The sequence below is a fragment of the Perissodus microlepis genome, chromosome 18 (assembly GCF_051167445.1).
Source record: "Perissodus microlepis isolate ML-2025 ecotype Zambia chromosome 18, ASM5116744v1, whole genome shotgun sequence".
In the NCBI taxonomy this organism is placed as follows: domain Eukaryota; kingdom Metazoa; phylum Chordata; class Actinopteri; order Cichliformes; family Cichlidae; genus Perissodus; species Perissodus microlepis.
In genome coordinates, this window is record NC_140478.1 from 1,578,653 (window position 1) to 1,589,542 (window position 10,890).

Sequence of the window (10,890 nt, forward strand, 5' to 3'; positions counted from 1 at the left end):
GGAAATGAGCTTTCTCTGAATGGTGACTGTCCTCTCTCTTAGAAATGGGGTGAGGAGTTCATCTGTGAAGGGCTCTTCTTTGGTAGACTCTGTACTTATGATGCATGCTCAATTATCCAGGTAGCTTTTAAACCACAAAACACGCTGCGTCAAAAACGGGTCCAGCCCAAGGATCGGGTCCCCCGACACAAACAGAGTAACATAGTGTACGCTGTTAAGTGCAGGAGGATTACCATGATTTATACATCGGGGAAACCAAACAACCTCTGGCTACAACACAGCAGAGCCACCTCGTCAGGCCAGGACTCTGCAGTCTGTTTACACCTACAGGCCAGTGGACACTCTTTCAATGATGAGGATGTAACATCCTGGACAGGGAGCAACGCTGGTTTGAGGGCGGAGTCAAGGAGGCCATTTACGTGAAAAGGGAAAGACCATCTCTGAATCGAGGAGGGGGCCTAAGGGTACATCTGTCACCGTCTTACAATGCTGTGATTGCAGCCATTCCCCAACTCTCTGTGAATGAGACTCATGGACATTGATCAGTGGGCTTTGATTATTATTATTATTATTATTATGTTTATCAATTATTGAATTAATTAAAGGAACTGACCTCACAGCCCATTGTTCATTCAGTCAGCTGGTTTCACTCATTGTGCAAATGTCTTGTTTATAAGGTTGGAAACCTGCAGTCAGCTCAGACTGAAAAAGTCACCTGGATGATGACTAAACACTGAAAACGTCCAGATGAGCAGAATCGACCGTTGGGACCGTGTACTAAACATTACCCAGTAGTTGAATTGTTTCACGTATAATATTGAAACATTTGAAATTAAAGAAACATATGTCTCAGCAGTCAGTGTCGTCATAATCATTTTATAAATATAAACAATATCTTTTTCAACATCAGTTGTATCTACAACCGTAACAACACTTTGATTCGTCTGTTTTTCTGCACACAGTCTAATGGGTGGTGTCCCTGCAGGGACAGATATCAGGTATGAAAAGAAATGATTGTTCAAGGAAATTAGCAGCTGTTTCACACCTTTTCTTTTTTTTATAGTTCCAGGAAATAAGCACATATGTTCTTGGTAAGTGTGTGCGTGTGTGTGTGTGTGTGTGTGTGTGTGTGTGTGTGTGTGTGTGTGCGCGCATGTGTGTGTGGGGGGGGGGGGGTGTAAATCTGAATCATTTCACCAGCAGCTTTCTTAAGCTTCCTCTTGGCCCATCAGTTTTGTCTGATGTGGCTGTCAAACTGCTGTTTATAGTTCTGTGGTATTATAATATAACTATATAATTGTAGATGTAGATGTGAATTCTCCACCTGCTCAGTAAACTTTATCCATCTTTATAGACACACGACTGTCCCCATCACATGGGTTCTTTTATCCCCACACAACGTCCTAATAAAACAACAAATTGCATTAGTTTCAGATCTCTCGTTTAGTTTGGATATTATTCTTTCCAAAGTGGCAGCAATCTTATGACTGAAGTTGCCTTTAACTTCTCTTTCCTATTATTGGAAAGAGAACCAAAACTGAAATATGTGTGCAAAGAGGAAGAAGAAAGGAAGTGGTATCAGATATGATCAACTATCATTATTACACAGAAGTTTTACATCTTTGCAACCTAACATTTTCCTTATTGTTCTTTAGGGCAGTTTTTTAAAGGTTAAAACCGTGCTTTAAGATGTATAGATAATTACAAAATTTTCCACACATATAAATGATTTTGTGTGTGTTATTGCCAGAAGTGTTTAAAGCCAACATAAATACAGTTACAACTGAAGTCTAAAGAAAAAAATCCTTGTTTGCATCAGTCTTCTTTTTGTCTCTTTAAAAGTGAATCAGATTGTTTGGAGACTGCTGGAGTCCACCCTCACACTCTACACTCTGCAGGTCTGCTCTGAGACGTCCCCTTTAAACACTCGCTGATCACTGACACATTCAGTTGCCGTGAATCTTCCAGTGGCTCAGCATTCTTGGGTTCCTTGTTGTCCATTTTGCACTCTCTCCACGGGTGAGTTTGATTGCCTTTAAGACATTAAAATCAAGGACTTTATTTTTTTCAAAAATAGGTGTAATATTTATATGTAACTAAAACTTCTTTATTAACTCTAAATATTCAAAGGTGGAGATGTAGAATAAATGCAGGGGGAAGATGAAGGGTTTTTTATCATGTCAAACGAAGCAGAGGGCTGTACTTAAAACTGAAAACCACAGTTTTAGTTTTGATATTAATAGTCACAGTAACCTGACTGAAACTTACAAACTGAACTGCTTATGTAATAGGTCCAGTTATTAAATATAGTTTAAAGTATCATTAACATTTTATGATGACGTGTATTTCAACACACACACTTGTTGTGTTGATATTTTCTTATTCTATTACTTATTGTTTATAACTATTTGTGGAAACAGATGTTTCCATGGGAACCTGTGTTAGGGAAACATCTGTTTCCATAACTAAAACATTGATCAAAATAATATACACTGATAATGATAATGCTCCTTTAACAATCATAGCATTCAAGTTTACAGTAAGCATGCTTGTGCAGGTATTAACTGATTTATGAGTTAACATTGTAATAGATTATTTATATGTGCAGGTTTGGTCAAACACACTTTCTTATACACATCAAAATGTTTCTGTTTATTGTTTTTATTTAAGTAAAGTAATGGGCACAAGTAAGTGTTTTTGCAACAGGTTCCTAGTAACAAACTGCTTAAAGATACAATTTAAAATTGTTTTTTTGATGGTCTGTTATGTGTAGACGGAGCGCCGGTTCATATCTTGTGTCTTTTTATGTGTGAATGATTCATCACTCAGTGTAAACTTTCCTCTGAAAATAGCAATGCACAAAGCCTCGACTGAAAGTGAGTGAAAAGACATCCGATGTCCAGCGACTAAACTCTGAAGGATCTTCAGAAAGCTTGCACATCATTGCTGATGAACACTTTTTAAAAACAATTTCAAACCATGGCTCTTTGAAAGCAACATTTAAAGAAATTAGGGCTGGATCAAGACTTTTGCACAGTACTGTAACTCATGGCATATAACCCTTTTAATACACTTTCAACTTTAAATCAACCCTTAACTATTCTTAATAATAACGGTAAACCGTACCGATGTTTTAATGTAAACTCTCCTGCAATAAGAATTGAATGCAGTGTTGAACTCAGCAGGTTGGACTGAGGGCTGCACCAGCAGTGAAACGAGATGTGATATTACTCCACGTCGCTTTTCTTTTGCTATGTTATTGCAGTCTGAAGATCAAAGCTGCTACATGGTTTCTGTTAATGCCTGCTGCGGTTAAATGACAAAAGAGGAAACATTACGTGGAATACTTAATTGTGCAAGACCTGCAGGTTTCTGCTATTGGGAAACTTAAAGATCTGGATAGCGATGACCTTTACTAGTTATCATGCTGCGTTTTATTAACCAGTTTTTAAATAAAACAACAAAATTTGCTCCTCGACTGACTGTTGAAGTCCATGTCAGTAAACCTGCACAAACTTGATTTGTTAATCGCACTTAGAATGCAAATGGATTACAATGTTCCACCATCTTTTCACCACCTTGCATATTTTTGTTTTTAAGTCCATGGGAATTTTGGAAAACACATAATTCCCATGGACTTAAATGCAACAGTAACATAAGGTATTAACAGTTAATGTTATGTGATGTGAATGTGACCTGAATGTAATGTAGATCAGAATAAGTCACAAAGGTGGTTCATTAGAAAAACAGTAGTATTGTGTGAATCAATGATTTCATGATATGTAACTCTGACACTAACTGACATAATGTGTGAGTTTTCTACTGACCCGTGACGGTATCCCGTTGGTTTTACCTGTTCGTGTCGTGATTGGAGAGAACGTGGCTCTGACCACGCGCGAGACACTTTTCTTAGTTGTGTCACTAAAGTTAACAGCTGGTGTGAATGCTTTGCAACAGAGTGTGCGTGAAGTTACAATCCCGGGAATCTCTCTGCAGCGGAGAAGTGTGTGCACGACCATAAAACCAGCCTAAGACTGAAGCTGGTTTTATGGTCGAGAGTGTGTTCGCCGTCCGCTGCACACACCAGAATGGTTGTAGTGTTTGCTTAACGGACCCACTGCCCCACCCCGAAACTGAAATAAGAGGATTCAAACGCAGAGCAGCGGGTGGTGGGTTACATGTGTAGCTGTAACTATTAGCATGCAGTCAGCTCCAGTTTAGTGCAATAAAAAAGCTGCACAGTGTTTCAGTGACAAAGTCAATTTATCTTGTGTTTGTTATAATAATAATAATAATGAATTGCATTTATATAGCGCTTTTCGGGACCCCTCAAAGCGCTTTACAATGCCACTATTCATTCACTCTCACATTCATACACTGGTGAATGAATGTGAATGTGGTTGTTCTTCTTCCCGAGTGATGAGCAGTGATGGGAATAACGGCGTTACAAGTAACGTTTTCAGTACCGAGTAATCTAACTAATTACTATTCCTATCGTTACAACGCCGTTACCGTTACTGACAAGAAAATGCGGTTGCGTTACTATTTTTCATCAAACAGACGGTTGAAGCTGTGTTCAGCTTACCGCATCTTACATCAGCTGAAGGAGCTGTCTATGGAAGTAATCTCACCCTCGCCTTGTGTATTTTCCACCTTCTTTATAAAGCTTCCTCACATCTGAAGTGCCTGCATTTTGGGTCCTTTAACAATTCCACACAGCTCATCCTACGAGCCGTGACAGCTTATGAGCAAAAAATCCAGCCCTTTCGTGTTGGTGGAAAAATGCACCATGTCGACCAATCAAATATGATATGGCTGTTGTTTAGGGAGAGGAGTGATGGCGAGAGAGAGAGAGAGAGAGAGAGAGCGAAAGAAAGACAGCAGAAAAAGAGAGAGAGCGAGTTTTGAGATGTGAGAGATTTGTGACATTTAGCGTGTTTGGAGTGTGTAGTTCATGTGTTGTCTTGTGTAGTTAGTGTGTAGTGCTGTGGATAGTTTTGTGTTGTGTGTCAGAACAATGAGGCGACTGCTGTCTCCAGGTAGAAACAGGAGGAGTGACACACCTGCTGCTGTCAGACCTGCAGGTATCAGGCTGTGATGTTTCCTTTATAGTGGACAGAAATTATTGGAGTGGCACAAATAATTTGTGGCATCTTGTTGAAGAACAGCTGATTGTTCTGTAAATAGTTTGAAATGGTTAATTAAAAAAAGGTAAATGGCTGCAAATAACTTTGTTGTTTGCAAAACTTGTGCATATGATTTTAAAATTGACCATTTATATTTGCATTTAAAGTTATGAAATATGATTCAATAAACATGTTTGTGGTTGTTACAGTAAAAAATATAACTTTTTCTACTCGGATTTTATGTTTTTTGTCTGATTTGTGTCTGAACTGTAAATTCAGACACGTGAGGTTGTGCTGATGATTCCAAACAAGGCAAATAAACAGTTTTTAAAGGTGGAGGGAAAATCAAAAGTAGGTAAAAATGGCCGATTACACCCTGGACCCCAGAGGGTTAAACGTTTTTTTAAAGTAACGCAATAGTTACTTTTCAAGTATTTTAGAATCTTGTAACTCAGTTACTAACTTAGTTACTTTTTTAAAGAAGTAACTAGTAACTATAATTAATTACTTTTTCAAAGTAACTTGCCCAACACTGGTGATGAGCAGGTAGCATGACATGGATAAGCAAACTGGTGCAGAGTTTGGAGAGGCGGCTGACCCAGAAACCAAAGCTTTCAAACTACCAGTCACACTCACTTTGTTTCATGACTTTCCTCTGAGAGCTCTTTGCACTAAAAGACCCAGTTAAAGGAATCTAATCATGACGCCTCCTGGGATACTCTAATCAGACGGTGCATAGGTGGGTGGGTACTTAGTGTTGTATAGCATCTTTCTAAAACTGCCAAAATCGTTTATTTTTCTACTAATAAAGATGTAATGTTTTAAAGGTAAATAACTTGTATATACAGAATGTTCTATCATGGATGTAGCAAGCAGGACAACCATCGACAGGGTAACATCCCAACAAGGTCCAAGTCTACTGTAACTCTGCTACCTCCCAGCTCGCTGTCTGGTATTCTCTTACATGCACGCGTCAGATTATATTGAAGTAATGTGTTTGACAAATGTTAGGATCAGTATGAGATCTGGAAAAAATTCAGAGGAAGAAATTTAGTTTCAGTTTGCAGTCTGATGAGACTGCAGTGGCAAGTTAAACATCTGAGGTATTTATAAATATTTTATTGTTTTTGCAAAAGAGCGCTTTTAATAATCACGATATGTTGGGATGAGCCTGGTTAATGTAACAGTCTGGAATAAAGCTTATTTCAGATTGTTACATTGCAAATACAACAGCCTACTCTAAAGTTCAAATGTAAATGAGCCTGTTTTGCTGAAAATGAGTCATTTCTTTGGTAGAACTATTACACACCAGTGGAGAGGATCAGGACTTGTTTAAGTCAGCAGTTTCTCTTCTCAGTTTTGAAACAAATGAACCCAACAGGATGGAGTATGCAATGATTGGGTTAGTTATTTCATAATGCTACTCTGTCCTTATATCTTTGAAAGGAGTGCCTTATATTGATCTTCAGTAGTCCTGGCCATTTTTGTACCCGTCAAACTGTGTCTGATAATATATAGCATATAGTTGGGATGCTCTGTGAAATAGAAATAAAAGCAGAATGCAGTAATTTGCTAATCTCATCAACCTGTGAGAAGTTGGAATAAACTTCTTTGGAGCCCATTGCTCCTGAGAAACCAGTTATTGTTGTGAATTTTACATGTGTCCGAAGGAATCGTTATACATTGGAATGATTACTTGTGCGCTGATTTACATTAGTGCACAAATATAGTGTCATAGCTAGTTATATAGCTATGGGAATAATGGCATATCATGCTGGCAGTCTCACACTAAGGGACAAGGTGCCTAAACTCATCAGATGTTCCTTCTTGTGTTTTATGAGCATTTTTTTCCTGACTAAAACGAGTCTTTAATGTTTCTTGTGCCACAGGGTAAACCGCAGCCATGGCCGATGGAGATGACCAATTTAGGATCTTTATGGATCTGTTTAACGACACGGAGACGACTGACCAAAGCTACGTGGTCAGTGAAACTGTCCAGCTCTGTGACAAGAAAGGTGTCAATGAATTTGGTGCAAAATTCATCCCAGTTTTCTACTATGTCAATTTCCTCTTGAGTTACCTTGGCAACGGGCTTGTCCTCTTCATCATCTACAAGTATGAGAAGCTCAGCACAGTGACAAACATCTTCCTCCTGAATTTGGTCCTGTCCAATATCCTCTTTGCCGCCAGCCTCCCCTTCTGGGCCACGTACCATCTATCTGAGTGGATGTTTGGAAATGCCCTATGTAAGATGGTCAGCAGTGCCTACTTTATTGGTTTCTACAGTTCCATCCTCTTCCTTACACTTATGACATTTGACAGATACCTAGCAGTGGTGCATGCAGTGGCAGCTGCCAAGAGCAGGAAAAAGCTATATGCTATCATTGCATCTGTGATCGTTTGGTGCATCAGTATTGCAGCGAGTGTCAAAGAGCTGGTTCTTCGAAATGTCTGGAAGCATGCTGTTACTGGACTGATGTGCGAGGAGTCCGGATTCACAGATGACACCATGAAGCGCTGGCATCTTTTCAGTTACTACCAGCAATTTCTGCTCTTCTTTCTTCTCCCCCTGTTCATGGTGATGTACTGCTACATCAGCATCACCATACGTATCATGTCCACCCGCATGAAAGAAAAGTGCCGTGCCATAAAGCTCATATTTGTCATCATCTTCACATTCTTCGCCTGCTGGACTCCATATAATATCATCATACTTCTTCGAGCAATACAGATCTCCAGTTCCATTGAAGAATCGTGTTCTAGCGCAGAAAGCTTAGACTATGCACTTTATGTGACCCGAAACATTGCCTATTTGTATTGTTGCATTAGTCCTGTGTTTTACACCTTTCTAGGAAAGAAGTTTCAGAGCCACTTCAAGAGGCTGGTGGGTAAGAAGATTCCTTGTTTGAAGAGACACATTAGCTTCAATAGCCAGAGCACCAGGACAACGTCACAGCGGACACCACACTCTTTATATGAGTACTAAACACCCACATGTGTGTTGGTCTATTGTTGTAACGTCTCTCACTGATGCATTCTTTAGGCCATCTGTCACCAATGTAACTGGCAAAGGTCAGAGATGATGGCTACAATCATTTTGTTATATCCCTGCAGCACATATCTCACCAAATCAGTCTGGCCCAGTGTTCGCTGTGTTGCGTTACAAAGTAGTTACATTACATTTTTCAGTAATGCAGTAATGTAACATTTTACTGTAGCAAATTCAGTAATTACATTAGTTACAATTATGTTGTTACTTACAAAGGTTCTTCAGGTATCTAAGTAAGTACAAGTTGGTTTTTACAGCACATTTCACAGACAGATGTCAGAGAGGCATCTGTGCACCAAGCAGACACAAAAACAAAATCTGCTTCATGTTTATATGTTTTTTTTCTTCCTACTACTTGAACAACTGATTTCAGTTCATGTGCAAGTGGAGGAAAATGCTGGAGCTTTTGGGAGATGTGAACATTTATTTTTCTTGTATAATAGCGTGGTAGCACAGTGCAAACTGCATCCAGGGCAGAAAAAACCTCTTTATACTGCTAACACAACTTTGGCTCAATCATCGGCTCAGACAGCATGCTAATGCAACGCTAGCTGAGAACCCAGAGTGATTTTAAAGCTGAGTCTTTGCCAACCCAAGCTCAGCAGACAGAACTTGAACTGCAACAGGTACCAAAAAGTGATTAGCAGTCAAACTTCCAGTGTACTGTGGCGACCGCTTTGAAGGCTGGTTCCATCTTTGCTTTGTGTTGTCAGATTTGTGTTCATATGTAAATACTAGAAAGAAATCATATAGGTAGCCTAATATGCAACGAATCCTTCTCTTATTAAACATAAACATTGTAGAAATACTGTTGAAGTGTACTTTTATTTGATACCTACAGACACTGATACAATTATTAGGCTACTTAAAAACATATTGCCTTGAATTATAATGCATGTGAAAGTGTGATATTCTGAATCTTTGTTTGAGGAAAAGTTTTATAACTGGACAATCTAACGTTTTAATCTAATACTCTTCACTCCACACGGCTCTCAACAGATGATCAGTTTTTGTTATTATCAGTTTTCCCTGATAATAAACAATCTTTAGTTGACTTCAAATACTCGTCTCCTGCTGCGCCGCTCTGTCAGATTAAGTTTTAAAGCTGCTTCATGTTTGTCACTTGTTTAAATCAACTGCCTAACTGAAATCATCCAATAATGTTCTATTTGTGTTAACATGTATTAGACTCATATTCAAGAACAGCTATGAAATTACTTTTGGTATGCGTTACGTTACAGCTATATCTACCATAGTCATGCTGTAGAATTATGATTATGTGTTGCCGAAAGGAAACAAATGTCTGGTCAGTCTCTGGTTTGTGATTTTCAGGCAGCAGAGCAGAGTGGGATCATATATTTGAGAAAGTGCGAGCTAACAGCTCTATGTTTGCTGGATAAAGTGATGTTGGTATTAATCGTTTGTAGGTGTTATGTGGATGTAGCCAAAAAGCTGAATGAAAAGATCAACCCAGGATGCTTCTGGAAACATGTATTATTACCAGGCTGATATGTAGTTATGTTATAAACCCATATGTTATTCACAATACAGAAAACATTGCACATTTAAACTGAGACATCAAATTCAAAATGAACTATTTGATTTGACACAGGCTTTTTGGAACTGGGATTTCAACAGTTTAAAGCTACTGAATGATGATGTTTTGGCTACTTCTGCACCTACTGCATATTTCTGTATTCTGCTTTATGATTTGATGGTTTTTATATTGACTGTTCTTGTATTGTAACATAATGTATATGTTTGTGATGCATCTGTATCTTTTAAATAAACTGTATGGATGATTTAAACTGTTCCTCACTGCCGTCTGTCCTTTTATGGAAACATTTCTTACCATTTTGGGAGTCTTAGCAAACGACCAGATTAGTTCCCTTTTCTGACAGAACATCTGGTTGTTGCTTCCTGTCACATACGCATGTTCTAGTGAATCACCTCATGCAACAGGATAAAATAACTATGTATTGCAGTAACATGCTGAAATGATGAAATAGGCTTGGTTATCTGTACAGTGTGAGTCAGTGTTGTTACAAATATTGTTAGTCATTTTCATAAACACTGGCCTGAGGATTTGGATGGCCATCACCCTGAGCACGCCGTATCTACTGAGCTGGGTTGGGTCTGGTATGCTCCAGCACTTACAGCAAGAAGGTTCGTAGCTAAAAACCCAGCTGGGGCCCATTGATACTGGGATGGTGTGACAGGTAGGGGGCAGGACACGACCACGATTCACCATTCAGTGACATCTTTACACACGATTGCTGTACAAACCACAGCTGCAGCTCTCCACTCACAGCTCGACATCCACATCAGCAACAACACAACAACAGGCCCTAGTTCATTTATGTGCAGGGGAGGAGTGATGTGCTGATTCCGCTCAGGTGCACCAACCTCCCCCACAGCCACGCCACGGACCACGCCCCGCCACATTTGGACGTTCTCCCTGTGCTGCAGCAATTCATTAGTAATTCCAAATTGGCCATGGATGTTAGATGAAGGGTATAACATTTTTATAATATATTTTTTGAGTTGTGTTCCTGCCATCAAATTCAAAAATGATTTTTCTGAAATATTGGATATGTTTAATATGTTCTATTGTCAATAATCTATTGTCAATTATAACCATTATGACTGTAGTTCATAATGGTTATAAGAAGAACAGTTAAATGTACTAAACAGATTCTTTGTAAATAAAAACTG

At 38.9% G+C, this 10,890-nt stretch overlaps 1 protein-coding gene across 1 annotated transcript; it reads left to right on the forward strand.

The window, feature by feature from the left end:
• The first annotated feature begins 1,880 nt into the window (after window positions 1-1,880).
• ccr12a (chemokine (C-C motif) receptor 12a) lies at window positions 1,881-9,988 on the forward strand. The gene is made up of 2 exons (XM_084913199.1): window positions 1,881-2,019; window positions 7,016-9,988. Exon 2 carries the CDS (start codon window positions 7,030-7,032, stop codon window positions 8,110-8,112), a length of 1,083 nt encoding a protein of 360 aa, XP_084769325.1. The 5' UTR covers window positions 1,881-2,019; window positions 7,016-7,029; the 3' UTR covers window positions 8,113-9,988.
• Window positions 9,989-10,890: the final 902 nt, after the last annotated feature.

Excerpts from the sequence above, each read along its gene's own strand:
- ccr12a (XM_084913199.1), top strand. The coding sequence starts at position 7,030 with ATGGCCGATGGAGATGACCAATTTAGGATCTTTATGGATCTGTTTAAC.